The following is a 24,313-nucleotide window of genomic DNA, read 5'->3' as shown; positions in this document are numbered from 1 at the left end:
GTCCTCCATCGATGTAAACAAATGCATAGACGGATCTGTCACATGAAAAGGCCTATGATATATTTTGTGGATTTGTGTACATTTTGACAAATTCGTCGAAATCGCGATTTCCTCCCGATATTTTCGTGTTTCTCTCATTGAGGTGTATCTGGAACTGAATTAATTTCTGCTGAGTTCTCACAAAATTGACAATTAAACGTCACAACACTCGCACTGAGTGCGGTGAGTGCATGTTTGGAACTCCGATCGTTCAGGTATTACGTTACGCAACAACTACCGGGGTGCGAGTCCTCAGTTTCGTTTATTTTTTGTATGAAAAATTGTCACATTTTGTACGGAGCAAGACATTCTGGCTGACCTCTTCAAGAGGGATGTAACTTGTGCACGGCCCATCCTAGCAATCTCTGAGTTGCACTTCCAAATACGTGTGTAGTTTAGCTGTCCAACAAGCAAAAAAGGCTCGCAGTTTTTCTCTGACTTCTAGAAAAGTCGAAACTCTTTTCGTTTTATGCAGTGTGTAAATTGTTTCTTCTGAACATTTTGTGGTGAAATCCAAGTTTATCTTTACCTAGTCACTTTGATTGATAGCTGCAGAGTAAAAACACAACATTTGAAGAACATTTTAATTGAATTGACTGGCGGGCTGCAATTTTATTACCTACCGTAGAGAGAAAAAAGTGCAACAAGATGTCCGAAAGCGACTGGGATACAGTGACCGTGTTGCGTAAAAAGGCCCCAAAGGCCTCATCTCTCAAGACTGAATCGGCTGTGAATCAGGCTCGCCGTCAGGGTCTTGCCGTGGAAACCAGTCAGAAATGTAAGTAATATATCGTGACACGTAAAGCTTCCTGCGCTTATCTATTTCACAACCACGAGGTTCTTATTGAAAGTCGCAATTGCATCCGATTTCGCCATATTCCAAAATAAGGGGAGAACGGGCCACACCGAAATGGTGCCGGTTGTCTAAAATTAAATTAATGGAATTAGGGGTGACCCGTTCTGCGGCATGCGATTTGCACATAGTTTATACCGGTAGATTTGTTTCTTATTGATTGTTTTCTTTTTCTTCAAATTTCATCTTATTTCTTACGCACGAGAAGATAATGCGGGCACAAACAAGCAGCACACCGCGCCGAAAAACACCGCCAAGCTGGACCGGGAACACGAAGAGCTGAAGCATAAACATGTGTCGCATAGCGTCTCCAAGCTGATCATGCAGGGCCGTCAGGCCAAGGGTCTCAGTCAGAAGGATCTTGCGACGGTTAGTACAAAAAGTTATATTGATTGCATTATAGTTGTAAAAGTACTCAATAGACGAACATTAATTAATTTTACCTATCTGATTCGTTGTGAAATGTTTTCTGATTCATAGCTCAACTATCGAACATCAGATATAATAATCAGATAAATCACCGATTAGGCCTTAATTTTTGTTTAGCCTAAAGTGATCAGATAAAGTGGCTCAATATAATATTCGTACAGGACATTGTTTTCACATCAAGTTGATAAAAAAAATTATTAAATGATATGTTGAGTTTAAAATACTTCATCAATAGTGAAGTTCATTGGTGTCTTCTATTATTCGATAATTATAAAATCAAGACCAACAATTCAAAATTGAGGTCTCCAAAATGTAAACAAATCCGTTTTTTGCTGATTTTAGTGTATAAGAGCCTATTCTTACTGAAACATACAATAGCCATTCCAAAATATGCATGAATGTTGAAAAAAACTACATTTTTCTAAAAGGCTCCATCTCATTTTCCGCTAACCAGGATAGGGTCAATAGAGGCAGCACAGACAAACAGACGTAACACTTACGTCTGTTTGTCTGTGGGGGCAGTATGGTCCACCTAAGCAAAATGCAATTTAATCGATTCATAAGCTTAATTTGTAGTTTGAAGTACAGTGGGATTCCGTTTTTGGCAACAAAGTCGAAATTTTCAGTTGCCAAAAACGGAACCGTGCCAAAATCGGAACCCATTTTTTAAATTTTATTTTTCATTTATTGCTTTTGAAAACACCATGGGAATGTCATTACTGCATCCTTATGGAATCATATTACATACAGACTTCGGGACGGTCCACTTTGAAGCAGATTCCTAAAGTATTGGACTATGCTATGAATCTATAGCCCCGTAATGTAAATTGTGACATACGTTCTACATAATTTAAATCGCTTAAATGTTTCCAATGATTTTTTATAAGCTTAATGCACACTATTTATATTTGTGAACCATGTGAAATCAATAATCGCATAAGTGACTTTTATTCCATAACTGGATATTTCCTTAGAACTGTGTAAGGATACAAAAAAAAAACAATGAAATATATTACTGTATTCTTTACGTCTTTGTAAGAAAAGACATGCTCTGGATAGTACAAAACTGTATAAGTTTTTTGATTTTATGAACGTTAAGTTTAAGTTTAAGCTATAAAAAACCACCAGCCAAGCAGAAAAAACTAAAAAATAATCCTTGATCCTTTCAAAAATCTCCAAAATTTTGTCAGAAATTTACAATATCCCGATAGGAATTCACATGATACCCTATAAACTGTAAAAGTTTATTAGGAATCACCAGATTTCTCACAGCATTCCCAAAAACCAATTACACATTCTCTGAATCCCACCCCCAGTGTCCACTAGGAATCTCCAGAAGCCGTTGAAATGTCTGAGATGCCCCCTAAACCCATGAGTCCCCTGAGGTTTCTCCAGAGTAATGTTAGGAAAGTCTCAGCTAGTAAGGAACATTTGGTAATTTTATAGAACCCGTATCTTTGATTACAAATTTTGTATAGAATGTTGAATGGTCCCCAAAAAAAACGTCTTACAGAATCTCTAAAACAATAAATTTCGTTAATGAACTGCATTATCATTAACAACGCAATTTACGCAATATTAAATTCGTTAAAATTTAAGATACACGACTTTTTGCTTTATTTGTTTGTATTACTGCGGTGTATTTTTACACACGCTATACGCATAACAATTGTGCGGTAAAAACCACCATTTGAGGGGGTTAACTTAAGCGCTCACACCGGCAATTTTCAGCAGATCATAAATGCACTTTATTTTACCATGGCTATCGCTGAAACCAGATGGATGAAAATGAGTTCTGTTAAATGTACCAGTAATGTGGTGAGATATACCAGAAATATAGTAATTTGTTCTAAAATTCCATGATAGTTTTAAAAATGGTCGTAGTCAGCTACAATAGTAAATTTTACTACAGAATTGTTTCCCATGTAATTCCATAAAAATAAAAACAGCGAGCTAAAAAAGTGTAACAAACTTTATTGAAACTCTGTGTAATCCATACACTTATTGTTGCTCTTGTGTAAGTGCTTGTGCTTTGTTCAAACTAGCAGTTTCCAAATCTGAAGAAAAGAGGTTATTATTAAGTGTATTACCTGGCAGACTCAAGTGGGCTGGTTATACAGTATGAATGCCTGAAAGAAGAGTTTGGTCTCTACTTGAAATACTGGTGAAGATTAATGAACCCATGAAATGTTGCGAATGCATGACCAATGACCATTCCGAAGAAAATAAGCGCGCATGTGAGTCCGTAGTAGATGGAGGAATTAGAGAATATCGCAAACAATGGAGCTCAGGAACATAGCCGGTGTGTATTTGACCTGCTGTTTAAATAACTTAAGCAAAATACACTAAAACACTTACAAAAATTTACTTGTTTTGGTAATGTTCAAAAATGTTGCCAAAAACGGATCCATTTTGTTGCCAAAATCGGGGGGTGCCAAAAACGGAGCATGCCAAAAATGGAGCATGCCAAAAACGGAATCCCACTGTATTTCCTTTCATACCACAATTGAATTTTGGTAAAAAAATTACTTAGAATTTTGTTGGGAATATTTTTGAAAAACACTATTTTGTGTGTGACTCTACACTATACGGGGCGAAATGGTCCTCCTACGGGGCAATATGAGCCACCATACTAAGTCCTATTATTTTAAATGAAAAACCGTTCGTAAGGCTTAATTTAGAAGAAAGGCAGTATATATGATAGAGTTGGAGTTAAGTACAAAAACTGAATTGAAGCCTGTTTTGAATTATGAAAAGGTATGTTTTGCTGACCGTTAAAAAAATCATGGTTCTTAGAGCTTCAGTTTTCAAACATTATCGTTCAAATGAGTTGAACCAGTTAAAAATTCTAGTTTTAATTGAAATCACGTGCCACGACAATATTGCATGAAACTGCAAAAATGAAATGCTATTTTTGATTATCTATGTTTGTGATAAGATAGCTTTGACCGGCTATGACCATATTACCCTGTTCCTAGATGTTTCATATAAATTATGTTTTATTGAAAATTTATTTTAGAATCTATACAATTTCGTGCACATAATGCCATTAAATAATGGAAGAACGAACTGCTGTGAACAAAATTGAAAACAATAAACAAAACTTTATGCAAAGCTTATTTTTACAACCAAAATCTTATAAGATTTTTGTAGTAGCATCAACGTTTCAGATTTTTATCGATAAGTGAAGTACAAAATCATATTTTCGCGTGATTTTCACGGTGGTGGCTAATTGAAGCATACTTTATGAGGTCCAAAGGTTATCGAGGTCAAAAACTGTTTCAAGCTCAAATGGAAGGTGGCCCATTTCACCCCGTATGCCCATACTGCCCCGCTTTTCCCTATTCATCGCAAATGCGGCCTTTTCCTATAAAGGCCTCATTTCTATATTCGACTGAAACCGAGTTGTTTACTTTTTGGAGAAGAGGCCTTTTTGAATTGTTAGTCTTGAAATGTTTCCATTTCCATTCATCTTTGGACATGTATTTGGAATAATGGAAAAGTATTGAATGTGTGTCCAAAATTGGTCCAATTACAGCTATCAAAATTCAATATTTTAAACCTAATTTCAATACTATATTTAATTGCTCAAGTCCTTCATTACGTTGTTCGGGTGTAGTTGAGTACATTTGGACAAAGAGTTTAGTGCCATTTGAACGCACGAAGACTAGCATACGCTCGTCATACACAGTTTGTTTTTGTTTTCCTCAAAGAAACTTGCACACGCTTTCCAGACCCATCAAAAAGCATATGGAAATATTACCCAATTTGAAAAAATTACCCGGATTCTGGGTGTTTTTCGAGACAGAGTGCATATTGTTTTCCTCTAAGCTTCACAACCACATCTACACTAGAGCACCCGTACCATTAGGCCTGATAACCACTATTTATAAGCGAATATATATGGTGTATGTTGATGTATCTGTTTCAAAGTACTGAAACAGTTTTGGTTGATATGTATTCAGTTTACACAAGTCATAAGGGACAAGGGAAAAAAACCCTTTTTAAGTTAAGAAAATTGTTGTGTCTCTAACAGTTTCTTTATAGCATTTTTCCCTGTGCCGGTAGAGCGGAACTACCAAAGCGAACCCCCAAATCAGATACTGGATCAGGTGGTACTCACCGAGCAAGTCCTGCAGCCGGATGGCTCAAAACGTGGTATTTTCCATCCACCGCCGGATGGCGACGGTCACCTCGTCGTGTGCGTTCGGCGTGAGGAACCAGCAACTTCCTACAGGTCTCGGATTGGGAACGGTGTCCCCTTTCGACGCGCCCCGACTCTGCACTTTTTCTCACTTTCAGCTGCTTCCTATCGGGCCTTGGCTGAGCTGAGAACGGTGTCCCCGTTCGACGCGTCCCAGCTTCTTCCTTCCGATCACTTTTTCGCCGCTTCCCTGCGGGCCTTGGGTGAGCTGGGAACGGTGTCCCCGTTCGACGCGCCCCGGCTCATTCCTTCCGATCACTTTCTTGCCGCTTCCGTTCGGGCCTTGGGTGAGCTGGGAACGGTGTCCCCGTTCGACGCGCCCCGGCTTATTCCTTCCGATCCTTTCTGCTGCTTCCTTGTGTGCCTTGCTGAGCTGGGAACGGTGTCCCCGTTCGACGCGTCCCAGCTTATTCCTTCCGATCACTTTTCGTTTCACACGCGCCCAGCACCGTTCTCTTTTTACAATGGCGGACATCCGCCAAAAAAGCCAGAATACGACTGACTTCCTCCAGCCAGAATCTTCTCTACCCCGTCGAACGATTGCTCGTGTGGGTGAGTCCGATGAAAAACAGATCGCCAGCAAGGAGTGACAGTTGTGGCGGTTGTCGGATTCAATCGAATGTCCGCAATGTGCGAGGGGTGATTCGCATAGGCCGTCGTGGGCGAAATTGCACGGAGCGGAAAATTGCTTCTTTCGGCGAATTTTACATTTCTCGCGTAACAGTTCTAAAGGGCCAATGATTAAGTTGTAAACAAATCGGGTTTTGATACCATTCGATAGCATCTCCAAACACCCACAAACTATGCAAACATTGTCAACATAATCATAAAACTTACCGTTATAAACTCGGTTTTCAAAACGGCCAATAACCGCTTTTTTCCAAATCATTCATTGGCCCCCACTCGAAAAGGCCAATGATTGGTTCTCGCTCCATCAAGAGGGCCTACAATTGGAAAATTTCGCAAACTGTCATTGGCCTTTGCACGGTGAGAGGCCAATGACTCTCTCTTGCTCATTCATTGAAAACCGAAAAGGCCTAGCCTTGGGCCAAGCACGCTAATAAAATTCTATTTTGGCCAATAAAAAAGGCCCATGCCTTGATGAAAATCGAAAATGGGCCAAGCATTTAAACTTATCATTTTTTCCACATTTTTGTCAGTTTTCAGAATAAAATCAATTATTAGCATGTAGTAATAGTAAATCGTCACTCAACTAGCAAGAAATCACATTGATTGAATTGAATACTGAAAAATAGGAATTGAAAATGTGGTGAATTATATTCAAATCAAATTTTCTCAGAGTCAACGATCTGAGGATTGGCCCTTTTGAATTGTTAAGCGAGATTTTGCCTATAATCGTCTAACTATCGTTCAGTAACGAATCTTACTTAAACGTAACACCACTCTACCGTAGCGGAAGAATTTTTCATAAATCGGTGATCAAACGATTTATGAAAAATTCACAAAACTTCAATCATCCTCCTAGGATGATGGTCAGAGACAAGTCAGTCAACTTAACTCTTGAGCAGACCTCAAGTTTCCTTAGGTTCTTCAACCTTATGCAGCATAACTCAACACATATACGCAAGCCTTGGTTGCTTGCCAAATCAAAACTCCACCATCGTCTGAAGTGCATAATCTTGATCCAGGACTTAATATCACGCCAGCTGTGCCTGGCAGAATCTTCGACCTCTCAAATTGTCTCTGACCAAAGTCCTTGCCCACTTCTACAAATCCGAGCCAACTACGGCAAAACAATCAAATCGGATTTCAGCCTATTGAATTGACTAAAATAGGCCTAATCTCACACTAAACATAGAAGCTATATATACAGACTATTTACAAGTACTAAATTGGTTTGTTTGGTTTGTGCATAAAAACTGAGAAAAGAGGCATTTCCGCGACTAAATCGTCATGAGCCCGAAAATAGGGTTTTACCGCGCCCCTGGTCGCGTTACCTTGGGATGAAGATTTCATGACGACCCCCAGATCTTTAACCCCTGGCCACGCATTTGAATTGACTGGAAACACTTGAGGGTTTGTGTGCACTCATGCAGTCTTGGATGTGCTTGGATTACCGAGATCGTGTTTTGTGTCTTTGTAGTTGTGCCACTCATAGCTCTGTGTAGTGGGTGGTCGAATCTTGATGGTGGGCTCGATTCATCTCGTCCGGCAAACGGCAAAACCACTGGGTGCGTTATAGTGTGGGGCTTTCTCTACTTGGTTGGCAGCTCGCTGCGGACATGGTTTACGATGCACTTTGCTCGTTGTCTAGTTCTGGTATCTGGAGTCTCCCTGTTGTGGACTTCGGGGTCACAGTCTCCCACGCCTGATGTAGGCTACGTGCTTCTTTCGCTCTATCTGATGGTATTTGGAGCCTCCCTACTCACGATGGTTTTCCGGGTTTCAATCTCCCGTGCTCTTCGTAGGCTGCTTGCTTGTCTGCTTCTTGATGATGGTATTTGGAGCCTCCCTACTCACAATGGTTTTCAGGGTTCCAATCTCCCTTGCCTTCCGTAGGCTGCTTGCTTGTCCGCTTCTTGATGATGGTATTTGGAGCCTCCCTACTCACGATGGTTTTCAGGGTTCCAATCTCCCGTGCCCTTCGTAGGCTGCTTGCTTGTCCGCTTCTTGATGATGGTATTTGGAGCCTCCCTACTCACGATGGTTTTCAGGGTTCCAATCTCCCGTGCCCTTCCGTAGGCTCTAGTTACGTCCTCCTCCTCTCAATGCCTTCCAGCTGCTGTCTCACTGCGCCCGATAGTGGCCGTAAGCTTCAACTCCGTGTCGAACCGATTTTTCGTCGTTGATCTCCGGGTCTCCACTCCTCCTATCAGAGAATACATCTGGTGCATTGCCGAGATCCCTACTCCCCGTTTCCAAAGACGTGGGGTGCGATTTCTCCCGCTTCGCGAACGGCGCACGGTACACCTCCTGGCGCGATGGAAGTGTTTTGGTACCGCATGTTGGTTTTCTTCCCTGCTTGATGTAGTCGCGAATCGTGTTCAACTTTTGGCGAAGATTATTGGCTACAACGAAGCTGACGAAACGTCATGATGGAGAGGTAGTCGTTAAGAAGTTCTTGCTCATCACACCTGACTTTTGCCATTTGCCCGTTTGGTACGTGTATGGTACTAATTGTTGACAGGCTTTGCCTGTGGACATAGCTTTATCGTTGTGGAACCTCGTTCGGATGAACGGAAATTCTTGCTATAGTCTTGCTTGGTGTTGCTGAAGTGGAGCGTAGTTGTAGCGGTTTCTCCCTCTCCGTATTCGTGGTCAAATCTCCCGATGATTGGTGTTTTCGACAGCTACTGATTCTGGTTAACAGGCTTCGCCTGTGTGCATAGCTTGATTGCGTCGCCATCCGGCGGTGGATGGAAAATACCACGTTTTGAGCCATCCGGCTGCAGGACTTGCTCGGTGAGTACCACCTGATCCAGTATCTGATTTGGGGGTTCGCTTTGGTAGTTCCGCTCTACCGGCACAGGGAAAAATGCTATAATGGCGCCCAACGTGGGGCCCGAACCCACGACCCTGAGATTAAGAGTCTCATGCTCTACCGACTGAGCTAGCCGGGCCTTGGGTGAGCTGGGAACGGTGTCCCCGTTCGACGCGCCCCGGCTTATTCCTTCCGATCCTTTCTGCTGCTTCCTTGTGTGCCTTGCTGAGCTGGGAACGGTGTCCCCGTTCGACGCGTCCCAGCTTATTCCTTCCGATCACTTTTCGTTTCACACGCGCCCAGCACCGTTCTCTTTTTACAATGGCGGACATCCGCCAAAAAAGCCAGAATACGACTGACTTCCTCCAGCCAGAATCTTCTCTACCCCGTCGAACGATTGCTCGTGTGGGTGAGTCCGATGAAAAACAGATCGCCAGCAAGGAGTGACAGTTGTGGCGGTTGTCGGATTCAATCGAATGTCCGCAATGTGCGAGGGGTGATTCGCATAGGCCGTCGTGGGCGAAATTGCACGGAGCGGAAAATTGCTTCTTTCGGCGAATTTTACATTTTGCCTATAATCGTCTAACTATCGTTCAGTAACGAATCCTACTTAAACGTAACATCTTCTTGAATGTTATTGCGGCGCCCATTTTAAATCCACATCCAGCGGCGGCGGTAACGCGCAATTCAAACTCAATGTCAGAACTCAAGTAGGCTTGGATTTTTTTCGTTCTTCAAGGACGCAAATGTTTCAAATTTGTTAAATCTGAACATTTGGTGATTTTTATTATCACTGCGACGCTATAACGACATTTTCAGATAAACGCATTACGTGGATTTATCTTGCAGAGCACAATATTTCAAATCATTGTAAGCCAAAACTTTGTTCCAAACAAATGGTAAAGGTTAATTTGAAGCTTATATGTAGAAAGAATTGAAACAAACATTTTTGTACAACAAACGGTCCTACATAGTACCGCCCTGGCCACGATCACAGGGTTTGACGGTGCCAAAGTAGAAGGTGCACCATGAGGTGCACCATAATAATACCCGTCTGTGAAACATATCACCTTCCCAATACTTTGGCACACCTCCAACGGTTCATGATTTATCATGAAACGGCTGCATTCAGGCGGAGGATCTGTTAATATGTTTCGGCATATTATCAGGTCCTCTTCGAACGGAGGGGCCGCCAGGGCTCATTAGTTACTTATAAACCAGTGCTGGTTGTTTGATGTTTCAATTCGTTTACACGAGCTGTAGCATCCTTTGTACTAATCAGCAATGGTGGTTAAGTTTCGAAGCCAACGTGTGATCAATCGTTTTATAATGCAACATAAGAATGGGTGTTTGGTGGAACTGTGCGTTAAACTCGTCGTTATTAAATTTAGTGATTGTGAAGGTGCTAATAGTGATTTTATCATTAAATCTATAGTGATGAAAATTTGAAAATTAAGGTGGAAGTGAATCTGATAGTGTTGTTGAAAATATAATAATAATGATGTGAACTCTACTAATTTAATAATGGCCATAATACATTGTGCAATCATTTTTCAGAATATAAACTTAATTGCCTAGTTCTTCAAACGTGCATGATAAAAGTGTTATTACAGTTAACTCTCTCTTACTCGATTTTCCGTATCTCGATATCGAGTTAGAGAACCATAGTAAAAGATGGTTTTCATGGCTAACTCGATGATGGTCCCTTGGAACGCAGTTGCACTGCTTTTGTGTTCTGTAACTCGATACCTCCCTAACTCGACGGTCCCTTCAATATCGAGTAAGTGTTTCTTGATCATAGTGCTAGATCGTAGTTTGAATAGTAATGACTCTACAGCAACAAAAATAATGATACATTTAAATTGGGTCCTAAAATGTTTAATGAATTCTCGTTTTTATTCAATAATACGAAAGAGCATGTTATTGCAACTACTTTAGCAAGTTTTCCCGCTCAAATAACGGCTATATCATTTTTTAACTTCAATTTAAAAAATGGTTCCAAATATCAACCTTGACACTTGTGATCTTGTTTGACATTCACTTTTTCGACAAAAATGCCACAGGGCATATAGTTTTAACACTGGGGTTGTTCCTATCTGACATTTCGGAAGGGACACGGAAAACAAAATATACCCAAAATTCGAGTTTAAACCAAGGGGTGTGACAAAATCTCAAAAATCATAAAAAAATGTTTTTTGTACTTAAACCAATGAAAATCATTTAAAAATTGAGTAAACATGTGTTTCTGCCCTAAACTTAAGCGTTTGGTAATAAAATTGAGACAGGGCTTTAGGACCCTATTGAATATCTTTTAGTTACTTAGTAATGCTAACAGATGGTAATGCTAACAGATTGATGGTGATGGTGTGATGTGAAAAGTGATATAATAGAAAGTATATCTGAAGTGTATTACGAAAGTTGATGAGTGATAATCGGTGATATACGTGATAGTGTCGAAAATAAAAGTGACGATAGTGAGTGATGAAATGAAATGGGGAATGAAAACCTTTTAATAAAACTATTTCGTTCTTCACTTTAACCACTCTAGTAGCATTTCAGGCCTTATCATAATTTGACAGTAGTCTGAACTACTAGACTGCAAGACTACGGCAAGGGCTGATTGCTGCTAGCGTACACAGTGACCATTTGAGCAACATTGCTTAGGAACGTCTGTGTGATGAACGCAATAGAGGCTTATAAAGGGAAATGCTGGGAAGGAGCTTAGGGCAGATTAAGAGTGCCAGTACTACCACTATCGCTACCGACAAAAAAAAAAAAACAAACGGTCCAACATAGTACCACATCTCTGACGTTATACCAATATTTCATTTTCTTTGAATTCATATTCAAATTATACACAAAATATGACGCCATTAGAAAAATATTCTTAGATTAACACAGAAAACGTAACATCATATGCAAACTTGATGTTTTCCCGTCACTTTATGCATACATTTTTATTTAAACTTACATCGCTACTCAAAGGGAATCTATTATACCTGGTGAAAGTTTCCAAAAGTTTTCCGAAATATTTTTGCGAGATATAGAAAACCTTCGGGTTCCTAAGTTTTTGTTTACAAAAAATATAGATTTTACATATATCGTGAATCGTTCGAAAATATATCCTAGCTACATTTGTATGCACACACATACATTAGCGTTATAGCGTTCAATAACTCTACGTCTGTGCTGTTCCTAAAATACGTTTTCAAATATTTCAACAAACCGAATGATCAGTTGTAAGCAGCATAGCATTTACCATTGACAGTTTGTCGACGGCAAATTAGCATTGCAGATATTGAATCATTTAAAGATTGAAGACATAAAGTTGTGATTTTTCAGCTAAGGAACGGAACTACATATTTCTTCCTAAGATTTTTTTTCGTAACCATTTAGAACTAAACTGCCCATAACTGCATAACAGTCACATTCGACAATTTAGACATATTGGAGTTAATACCATGGAGAGTCATCAAATGATAAATACTTTCGATCAACTTACTGAAATCTGTGATATTGTTCTAGAAAATTCGAAAAAAAATACCAAGTTGTTTTGTCACATTAGTAATTATAACCGCATAACAGTCACACTGAGATTATAAATGAGCCTCTATCATAATTATTTTCTGACTATTCACCTAGTATGCGATATCAGTTGTACAAAATATCAATATCAAATAAGCACTTTTGAGTTCCTGGTAATTTTTTGAAATTTTTGTTTCCTCGCATACTGCCATAAAATGCACACTTAATGTTCCATTTACTCAATGCCTACTTTTGTCGAATGTTACAAATATGCAGTTATGGGCAGTAAAAGATTGCTTCACCAGAAATTTACGTACTCTCTGGACGTTACTAAATTCGACTAAATGTTGAACCGACTAAAAGTTTTGTAAAACACCGAATTTTGTATCAATCAGCTTTTTAAACGGTATCGATATTCATGCATATATGGATGTATGTTAGTCCAAAACCTACAGCTTATTTATTAGAGAAAGAGAGAAAATTTCGTTTATTTTTACTCCTCGATGGTCTTTAAATAAGAAAACTACAACCTAGAAGAATATAACTGTTAATACAACTTACTGCTTTGGTGTTTGTGGATGGTAGTGTTGAATGTATTTGAAAATTCTTATAATTTGTTTTAGCTCGGGCGGGGTGGGGGGTTTTTGACCCCCAAAACCCCCCCTTGGTTGCGCCACTGATTTCCATACAAAACAACACGTTTCTATAATGAATGCTAAGTCATTGTTGAACGATAATGGACCGATGCACGAGTTCACTAATTTGACGTTTGAGCGGTGCCGAATTCACTGGTTTCCATGGTCACATAAATAACACGGCACCGCTAAAACGTCAACGAGTGAACTCGTGCATCGGTCCATAATTAATCAATGGACCTATGCACGGGTTCACTATTTGACGTTTGAGCGGTGCCGAATTCACTCGTTGCCATGGTCACGTAAATAACACGGCACCGCTCAAACGTCAAACAGTGAACCCGTGCATAGGTCCATAATGGCTATTCTCTAACGTCAAATTCACCTGTTCATGAATTTCAGCAAAAAATATGCGATTTCTACTGTTTACCTAATCTAAGCATGCAAAATTAGTCATTTTCAGGCTCGTAGACCAGATAAAACGTGGGGTTACAAGACACCACTGAGTGATATGATTATTTTCATTAATTCATTTATTGAAGTATTCAGTTGAAATATAGATATTTGAAGTACGCGTGGAATCATATTCTAATTCGGTTTGCCTCGAGTTCGTCAATAACCAATTGTCTTCTGGAGTTATTGTTTATTTGGAAGTAGGTAATGGTTTAATTTTACAGAAATTCTGCTACAAATTTAGAACAAGTTCTATTTTTCGTTTGTTTTTCGAACTTTGAATTTGGTCAGGATTTTTTTTCAATATGTTCTGAAATTCATTCACGATTTTCACCACAATTTTGTCTACAACCAAAAATATTCCCTCGATTTATTCCACAGACTTGTTAAGAAATGCTTCAAGTAGTTCGTTTTGCATCTCTACTTCAAAATCTTGAATGATTTTTTGTCAGTAAAAAATCTATTACGAGAGAAACTTAAAAGTAGAGTACCTTGTAACATTTAATTCCGCCCGAAATGCTTATCTTTGACAGATACGCGTGTTTCGTCTACCACTCGCAGTCTTCTTCAGTGCCAGTTACTCGTATCCACTCCGTTTTTAGATTTAACCCAGGCCTACACGGGTTAAGTTAATGTTCGTCTCGTAAAAAACTATAAATGCAATCCCTAATGCGGTATCTTTTTGACGATTTCTGACAATCAAGTCTTATCTCAGACAGATAACTGTTAAAAAATATTTGAAATTACTGCAGTTCTCTAAATTCTCCTAATATGTAGATTAGTTAATATACAGGGTGATTACTATTTCCTGTCAGTAAAATAAGTAATCATAAAAAAATATGGTTGTATGCATTTTTATTACCAGTGCATATCCAGTTTTGGACATATATAATATTTGTTTTCACTGTACATAGATAACATATTTATTTTTTTTACCCTAATTTACAGCCACATGCGTTGTTTCAGAAGCATTACAGTTAACTCGCACGTTATTCAAAAGCATATATTTTAACCAAAAAAGATATATTTTTTTCGCTAAAATTTTCCATAATCAGTCTTTGGCTATTCCCTAATAGGTCTGAAAGATTGTGGTAACATACTGTTTTAATCAAGCAAATTTTTCAGCGGAGTTCAGTGAAAAATACATATCTGTGGAAAACGTGCGTGCCAGGTGTAGTGCCTTTAAAACAACACATATGACTAAAAACTAAGGTAAATGAAAAAAGATGTAATGTTTACTTTGTCAAAACAAACTTTATAGATATACAAAACAGGATGTACACTGGAAATTAAAATGCATACATACATCTTTTATCTACGATTAGTTACTTTACTGACAGGAATTAGTAATCACCCTGTACACATAGAAAGTATTTTCATTTCAAGTCATTTTTATGACTAATACTTGTAGTTATCAAGTCACTATTTGGTCACTTTTTTGATCATTTTGGTCACTAAAGTCACTATTATTCTGCTGTCTGACTGCTACCAGCCCTGACTGTATAACACTCAGGGACGCTATCTATTGTTTCATTGATGGCTGCTGTGGTCAGCGTGCAGCCTCTACAGTTGGCGCCAACCCAACAGCGCGCCAAACTGTATTGAGAAGCGTACGCGCATTATGAATTTGTAATAATGTAGTTTCTTTCGTTTCTCCACCGAGTAGGCATGCTGCCTCTCAGTGGTAATAAATTTGTTAAAGTGAAGCCGTTCGCTTGATTTGCCGTCCGTTGTATCGTAAAAGACACAACGTAGGAAAGACGTCCTGGCCGAAACAACATATTAACAATATATTCATAAGTTTTCAAAGAAAGTGGATCGTGAGATTTGATCCTTCAAACGTTACCATAATGATTCATTGTAACAAGAATTTCCCGTGCGGCTTTCATAGAGGCTGTTAGCTTTAATACTAAATAACGTTGCTGATGAAGGGCACACAAAACACCCAACTGACCAATGGAGAGTGGTCCGATTGACGAAAAGCTTCTTCTGACTGGAAAGGAAAGGATGGTTTACTGTGTTACACTTACAATGCGTGTAAATTACTGCCGCCGTTAGCGCACGGTTATGAGGCCCACAATAGAACACATTTTCATTGGGTCATCGGTTTTTCAGTTCTGTCGCCTAAACGGTAAAAGATACCACTTTGGCGTATGGATGTGTATGAATTGATGAAACAAAACATATTTTTTTGAAAATTTTTCATGATACAGACGATAGTTTTTTTTATATTTTTCCGACAATTTTCTCCATGGTGAAAAATTTTCCGAGAAATGTTTTTCTTTTTATATTTTTAATAGATTGCTGAAAAAATTTCCTTTCAATTTCACTAAAAAACTTTTGTTCTACGATGCATAGTTCAGGAGATATTAATTTTCAAAGTTTGAGCTATATAGAGAAATCGTGAAAATTCATCTAGAGTTTTCCGGGAAAATAGGCCACTATATTTTTTTTTGAATTTCACTTTTGGTCATGTATCCACGAGCTCTACCTCTGGTGAAAATTTCATGCAAATCGGAGAACCTCCGGCCCAAACCTGTCCGATAATTTAAAAAAATGCCCCATAGTTACAGTTGATGTTGTTAAACATACCAGTGTTCCAAATACCGTGCATCTGACGCCGACTGCTGAGTCACATTCTGAACAGTGAATCAAATTGTCATCAAAATAGACGAAAAACAAACAACAAAGCAAGCTCGTTCACAACCGTTTGTTGCAACTGTTGCGGATAAGGACAAAATCCAAAGCAAAATTGTCATGACAATCACAGGACGCAACATTGTTGCAACTTTTTCAACTCGCGATTAATCAATTATTTTAAACAAAAAACCAAATTTCTTTTATGGATGCTGTTCGATAGTGTGTCAATGTTTACCAACATGAAGAAAGTTCTCGAAAATAACAATGCGAAGCCCAGAAAATCGCTGCGCACGTGGTGATCGATCTTTGTCATATTCCGCTCAAGTGATGATAAACTGATGTTGCGGAATAAAATTGTTGCAACAAGAATAGGAAATGACAATGTCTTTGTTGCCGCGTGTTGGGTGACAATTGATTCACTGATTCTGAAACATCTCCCAATTGAACGAACGAAGAGCATCAAAATTAAAACATTTGTATCGAAGAACGTATTGAGGTTTGCATGATTGATTCGGGAAATAAAATATATATTTCACTTCGCCATTTTGGAATTATAACTAAAACACGGTGTTTGGAACACATAAGCAACCGTGCCCTAAAACCGTGTATTGGCACCAGGCGATTACATCCTAACATTATTTTTGCTTGTTTGTGTGTGTAACTTTAGTTCAAGTTTGTCATGGCTTTCTAAATACCCTGGCCACGATCACAGGGTTTGACGGTGCCAAAGTAGAAGATGCACCATAATGATACCCGTCTGTGAAACATATCACCTTCCCAATACTTTGGCACACCTCTAACGGTTCATGATTTATCATGAAACGGCTGCATTCAGGCGGAGGATCTGTTAATATGTTTCGGCATATTATCAGGTCCTCTTCGAACGGAGGGACCGCCAGGGCTCATTAGTTACTTATAAACCAGTGCTGGTTGTTGATGGTTCAGTTCGTTTACCACGAGCTGTAGCATCATTTGTACTAATCAGTAATGGTTGTTAAGTTTCGAAGCTAACGTGTGATCAATCGTTTTATAATGCAACATAAGAATAGGTGTTTGGTGGAACTGCGCGTAACATTCGTTGTTATTAAATTTAGTGATTGTGAGGGTGCTAATAGTGATTTTATAATAACATCGATGATGATGCAAATTTGAAAATGAAATTAAAAGTGATTCTGATAGTTTTGTTAAAAATATAATAATGATGATGTATTAATGATGTGAACTCTACTAATTTAATAAAGGCCATAGTACATTTTGCAATCATTTCTCTGAATATATACATTATTGCCTAGTTCTTCAAACATGCATGATAAAACTGTTAATATTGACAGCGAGTGCAGAAGAATGGATCGAAGTGATTTTTTTTACTGTAACTTTGTTGATAGTGCTAAATTGTAGTTTGAATAGTAATGATTCTACAGCAACAAAAATAATGGAACATTTAAATTGAATATCTTTTAATTATTGAGTAATGCTAACAGATGGTAAATGGTAATAACAGTGAATTTATATGAAAATGGTGTGATGTGAAAAGTGATATAATGGAAAGTATATCTGAAGTGTATTACGAAAGTTGATGAGTGATAATCGGTGATAAACGTGATAGTGTCGAAAATAAAAGTGACGATAGTGAGTGATGAAATGAAATGGGGAATGAGGATATTTCAATAAAACTATTTCGTTCTTCACTTTAACCACTCTAGTAGCATTTCAGGCCTTATCTTAGTTTGATAGTAGTCTAAACTACTAGACTGCAAAACTACGGTAAGGGCTGATTGCTGCTAGGGTACACAGTGACCATTTGAGCAACATTGCTTAGGAACGTCTGTGTGATGAACGCAATAGAGGCTTATAAAAGCAAATGCTGGGAAGGAGCTTAGGGCAGATTAAGAGTGCCAGTACTACCACTATCGCTACCGACAAAAAAAAAAAAAAAAGTTTGTCATGGCTTTCTAAATACTACTTAATGTGCTAACGTTTGTGACAATCATTTAGAAAAATAAATAATATAATAGGCTAGAAATCCACATAATAACCAAATACACGGAATTAGAGCAGGTCACGGTACTATTCGTTCGAAACCACGGTACATTTGATTTTGCTGGCGTAAACGGGAACGGGTTTCGATCGAAAGAGCATTCGAACGTTGACAAAAATTGGAATGAATGTCATTTGGTATAATTGCCATTTGGCATAATTACCATTTGGCGTAATAGGCGTTTGCCATAATAGTGACAAACTTTGAATTTGATCAAATTTCTTCTATTAAGCATAGGGGTGTTGGTAAACTTCTCGCGATCGTACATTTATTTGTCAGTAGTTGATGGGACATATACTAATCTTCATTTGTCAAGGAACTCAACATCCAATGAAGCTCTTTTGAAACTGCATCATCCATAACTTCCGGGGCCATTATGCTCGGTATATTAAAGCGCACTTCAACAAAAAATGTGTCCAACGCCTAAGATCTGTATTCAAAAAGAATAAGGCACATGATATTTTATGACGCACCTTATGGTCCCGGATAACATTGTTCCACTGCAGTATTTTTTTTTTCAACCAAACAACTGTTATGCCAAACGGCATTATGTCAAATGGAGTAGACCAGTAAAACCAAAACATACACTGAGAACAGCGTTGCGGTTGAAAATACTATATCAGTGGGTTAAATTAAATGCACAACGCCACTTGATTTGTGCAGACTAAATTCGCATTTATTTAGAATATTTTGTGCATTCAATTTTACCATGGCACCATTTGTATAGTAAAAATTATTATATCATGGTTAAAAATTTGCAGCAGACCAGAATCGAACCGAGAGTCTGGCGAGTGTCAAGCGCGAACGCTAACTGCTCGGCTATCGATGCGGTTGGATTGAGAGGGAATAAAACGCAAATAAAAAGCGTTCATGATAGCTCAGATTGGGGCCCAGAGAGCCGTAGCGGTAAACGCGCAGCTATTCAACAAGACCAAGCTGAGGGTCGTGGGTTCGAATCCCACCGGTCGAGGATCTTTTCGGGTTGGAAATTTTCTCGATTTCTCAGGGCATAGAGTATCTTCGTACCTGGGGATTTTTTTTCATTTTCGTACGGGTTTGGGCCGAAAGGTCTCAGATTTTCATGAAACTTTTTCCACAGGCAGGGCTCATCAATATATGAATAAAAAAAATTGAGAAAAATTCAGGGTCGCCTATTTTCCCGGAAAACTCAGTTGGAATTTTTTTGTTTTCCCCTGACACTACTTAATTTGAAAAATCATAAATCAAGAACGAAGCATCATAGACACAAAGTTTTTTTATGAAAATGAAAGCAAATTTTCTCAGGAATAAAAAAAAAATATTAACTGGAAAAAGTTTTCCACAAATTTTTCCAACGTTGAGAAAATTCGTAAAGAAAAGCCGAAAAGAACTATGCTCCAATTCGTGGAAAATTTTCAAAAAAATATTTTTGAGAAGATAATTTCATAAGCTTAAACGCTGAAATTTTTGAAATGTACTTTTTTTTCGTTTTTGAGTTATGGCCAATTTTGTAAAAAATGTGCAAATGTGCCATTTTGAGCCTTTTCTTTGAAAAATCATAACTCAAGAAAGAAGCATCGTAGAAACAAAGTTTTTTTCATGAAAATGAAAGCAAATTTTCTCAGGAATAAAAAAAAAATATTAACTGGAAACAGTTTTTCACAAAATTTTCCACCGTTGAGAAAATTCGTAAAGAAAAGCCGGAAAAACTATGTTACAATTAGTGGAAAACTTTCAAAAATATATTTTTGAGAAGGTAATTTCATAAGCTTAATTTCGCTGTAATTTTTGAAATGTACTTTTTTTTCGTTTTTGAGTTATGGCCAATTTTGTGGAAAATGACCATATAAGCCTTTTCTTTGAAAACCCATATTTCAATCGAAGCATCGGAATAACAAAGATTTTTTATCAAAGCAATTGCAAATTTTCTAAAACATCTGAAAAAAGATATGGGATTGGTTTTAATGAAGTATAAGTCGGAATGGATGATATTTTTCATGAAAAATTACACCGCTAAGAAAAACTGAAAAAAACTGTTTCTGCCTCAATTTTTCATTACACTGAAAAGGAATTCTTTCTTTTCTATGGAACAAATAAGATTATTATTATTATTTTTTTGTTAATTTTATTTATTCAATTATTCAGTATATAAATTACATTTTCATCTTAATACTATCTATTTGTTCAACCGGGAAGATTGTCTTTGGTTGCTAACACCAGAAGATTTTTGTTTCTTTGTATTATTAAGAACAAAGCATGCTGTATTTTCTTGGTTTTCATGTGCATCTGAGAATTCACTAGCAAAAATGCTTCGTTCGTCTTTTGGTATAAATGAATGATATTTTTTTGTTCCAGGAATTGGAACAAGGTTAGAAAATCTTTCCTGAAGAAATTTTTCAGCCTCTGAATAGTCATTTTCAGTTGCATAGATAAATTCCCAATCTTTTTTAAATTGGTCTTTCACCTTTTGCGACACAGTCCAGTCGAAAAATTGTTTGGCGTTATTAATTTCTGCTGACTTTCTAATACTAGCATCTCTAGCCATTCGCTTAAGGTCAAATTTAAAAAATGTATGCAACCATGAAAATGATTTTAAATTAAAGCAGAATGGCACTTTTTCCCAACCTCACATGGAAAAGGTCCTTGTGATGGTAATCGTGGTTGGAATAGTCAATTTAAAAACACGTTCATGGTTCTCATTATTTCAATGCTTGTTTCAGTGTACTCTTGCATCTTATTTTATTATTAGGCGAATTTAATCACATTTCCTTGAGGAAATATATATCTACCAATATATAGGTTCTATACGGCCCATGCTCACATAACAGTTTTGTAAATGGAACTGTTTTAAGAGTAGGGGCAGTGTCTAAGTATACATTTAAAGATCCAAACTATGTTTATATCAAAATTCTATCACAAATTTTCAATCCAGTTACTAACCATGTATTCATATTTTTATTTTATTTCAACAGAAAATCTGCGAAAAGCCCCAAATAGTCAATGACTACGAAGCAGGTCGCGGCATTCCTAACAACTTGATCCTGGGCAAGATCGAACGGGTGATTGGAATAAAACTTCGTGGCAAGGACATCGGCACCCCGATGGCGCCTCCCGGTAAGAAGTGAACAACGTCGGGAGGCAAAAGTAATTAAACACACAAACACCCTTGCAAAAAAAAAATAATGAAGCAAACTCACTTTATGCCCGTACAACAAGTGTGAATCATACTAACTGGCAGGAAATTGCTGCAAAAAACATCATTTTGAGGTGGATTCTTGTAACAAAACCCTAACGAGAAGGAAAATACTAGTTTGTTGCTTCAAGAGCGAGGAAATATAAGTCTCAGCGTACGCGAGAAACTACTTTCACCAGCAGTTCCCACATATTTTTCCCAAAATTAGCTAGTAGTACAATATCAAAAAGCAAAAGAGTTAACCCTGAGTTTGAAGCCATTGTTGTGGGAAAAATATATTTAGTGTTAGTGCATTTTTTCTTGTTCAGCTAAGAATAAGGTGGTTCGAATAAATCGTTGCTATCACTGATCATATTTAGATGATGATTGTACTCTATACGATATAGTGCTAAATAAAAATCACATTATTCGTAAATCTTACATATTTCTTTCGAAAACTTGTTTGAACTTATGCTAGCTGTAATAGTTGTATTGAAGAATACTGGAAAGGAAAACCACATAAATTGCATGCCCAAGTTTGAGTAGTAACTTCATTTCGTTTGTCATATCGCTGCTTGAACTCCTAAATCTCATGATGATGAGGTATGTAATTGCTTTTGTGTTAAAATACAAATCCATTGCCTGCAAAGGCCATCTATAAATCACAGTAGTCTTTTGTGGGGTTGTTTGACCAAGGCCACAACCCATATAAATTGAACAAAATCCAGAAAATTAGACCACGTGGTATATGGATGACCTCTAGAATGTGTTTTCACCCTTGAATTCGCGAATAATTCGATTTATCTTCAAACATTTCAGGAAGCAACTAATTAAGAAGAGGAATTGAGGACGGCAATGAAGATGGGACAAAACTGGACATTTAATCGAAATTGGCGCTTGAATGGAAATTGTAACGACAAATCAGAAACATTCTGTAGCAGTCCCATTGCATGCTATCTCAAAGCTGATAAACTCTTGCAGCACTTGGAGCAGATGTTCAGCGAAAGTTTAACAGTTTTGTGCATTTGTCTATAGGTACTATTTTCGCACCTAAATCACTATATTTTACAATGTTTATCAAAGGTTGAATGATATCAGTAAGTGGTTTTATTTGAAGTTTTACTACCATTAACCTTGATTACCAATTTATACACATGTAGAATATGTTTAATTTTATGTGCTAAAACCGAACCTGCTAAAATACATTGTCATATGTTATTTGACGATGATAAAATAATAAAAAAAGATTTATCAATCTCATCTGTAGATGTACAAACTCACATAGAATTGCGTTTTATTTCGAAGAAATGAGTAAAGGGCTGTAGCAATTTGTTGACCATCTTAAAAGCTGTTAAGTCACTGAACTGCCCCTTGAGACGACCCAGTCTTGTCTGGAAAAAGTCAAACTGATTGAAGATTTAGGTAAGTATGAATATCCGCCGTAGTGGAACATTTTAAATATAAACCACAAAAATAGGGGCTTGCAACAAAGTAGATCGAAACCCTATTTACGAAAAAAGAACAACACATGATTGGCAAAAGGAAATGAAAATTTTATATTGTGTTTTGGCGAATAATCAACTGACTGTTTAACACACTTTCTTCGGTTGCTCTTTAACCATTTAAAAAACCTTGCAAGTTATTTGATTGGAATTTAATTTTTTTTAATTGATATTTACTATTTGCTATGCTTTTTACGAAAAATGTGTAAACTTATTATGCACTTACAAATTATTATCATCAACATTAAATACACGTTATATGGTAATTTACGGCTTCGGCATCATTCGACTATTATCGGCAATCAAAATTGTAACGTCAAATTCACAATTTTCTATCAAAACACACCAACATTCAGATGATTCCTTGTTCTGTCGGCTTACCCTTGGCGAGATTTCCTAGACTGAATAAACGATTTCGCCAGAGAAGTAATTAGGTAATTGAAATAAATACGCCACAAAATGCGACTGGTTTGGAGTTGCCGAATAGATTTACCAACAATAATTTAATGCTTAAACATGCATTCAAAACTTCTTGTTGACAATTCGAAACAAACAATGTACTATCAGTGCACCAGATTTCGCTCATTTAAGGGAAGTTATGTGTTCAAATGTTTATTATAAAATAACGATTGTATCGATCAATGCTATTTTTGTGTTACAATGTAGCTCCAAGTATAGGTAATCAGCAGCAGAATAAAAATAATTTAAAAAACCTTCATAGAAAAATATTTAATTGCATTTGTTACTGCATCTAAGTGTTCCTTTTCTCGCTCACGGAAAACAGATCTCGTGACTGACCCAATGCGTTAATTCGAATTTCGTTATTTATCCTGATACTTTTATGGTCAAACCATAGCTACTACTGCAATAAAGAAGGCTGTATACTAAAATAGACATTTCTTTAAAATTATGATTGATTTTTTGCATGAGCGGTTATTGGAACACACAAAAATACCTAGTGTTCCAATGACCGCTCACGAGGTCTTGTGTTTTCAATATAAAGAATTATTTTTTTAAATGAAAATAATAGGGGTATTCACTTAAAGTCGCGTAAATTAATAATCTGCGTAACTGTAGCAATGGAATATTTCAAATGAAATATTCTTCCGCTGGTTGAAATGAGAGGTTATTTTTATCTAGTCATCCGTTATTAACGTCAGTTATTCATTGTCATTTCAACTGGAATTTGTTGTTCAATTTAATGTATTTGTCACACAAAGTTACGTATTTGTATTAGTAATGCAGGTAAATTATTCAAACAGATTCAAACTAGTGCAATTGGTTGATCTATCTAAGTATTTTAAAAACTGAATAATAAAGTAAAATAATCATTTCCAGCAATTCCATCTAACTACATTAATGAATGTTTGCCCTTTACTGGCATAAACCAGATTTGCTGGTA

General features: G+C 37.4%; 1 protein-coding gene and 1 non-coding gene across 3 annotated transcripts; one reads left to right on the top strand and one right to left on the bottom strand.

The window, feature by feature from the left end:
• The first annotated feature begins 269 nt into the window (after positions 1-269).
• LOC5571047 (endothelial differentiation-related factor 1 homolog) lies at positions 270-22,689 on the top strand. 2 transcript variants are annotated; one of them, XM_001659436.2, is made up of 4 exons: positions 297-817; positions 1,101-1,261; positions 21,210-21,351; positions 22,229-22,686. In XM_001659436.2, exons 1-4 carry the CDS (start codon positions 688-690, stop codon positions 22,237-22,239), a joined length of 444 nt encoding a protein of 147 aa, XP_001659486.1. In that variant the 5' UTR covers positions 297-687; the 3' UTR covers positions 22,240-22,686. The 2 variants fall into 2 exon arrangements, with proteins under 2 accessions (XP_021699365.1, XP_001659486.1); XM_021843673.1 differs by having other exon boundaries at positions 270-817; positions 21,210-22,689.
• On the bottom strand, positions 9,034-9,106 carry Trnak-cuu. The gene has a single exon. It is a non-coding gene; the product is annotated as a tRNA-Lys (tRNA).
• Positions 22,690-24,313: the final 1,624 nt, after the last annotated feature.

This window comes from Aedes aegypti, chromosome 2 (assembly GCF_002204515.2).
Source record: "Aedes aegypti strain LVP_AGWG chromosome 2, AaegL5.0 Primary Assembly, whole genome shotgun sequence".
Classification (NCBI taxonomy): domain Eukaryota; kingdom Metazoa; phylum Arthropoda; class Insecta; order Diptera; family Culicidae; genus Aedes; species Aedes aegypti.
The sequence above is the reverse complement of the archived record's forward strand: the minus strand, read 5'-3'. Positions and strand labels throughout refer to the sequence as shown.

Coding starts and splice junctions, on each gene's coding strand:
- LOC5571047 (XM_021843673.1), top strand. CDS start 688: ATGTCCGAAAGCGACTGGGATACAGTGACCGTGTTGCGTAAAAAGGCC. Junction 818..1,100: donor CGTGGAAACCAGTCAGAAAT/GTAAGTAATATA, acceptor ACGCACGAGAAG/ATAATGCGGGCACAAACAAG. Junction 1,262..21,209: donor GTCAGAAGGATCTTGCGACG/GTTAGTACAAAA, acceptor TTATTTCAACAG/AAAATCTGCGAAAAGCCCCA.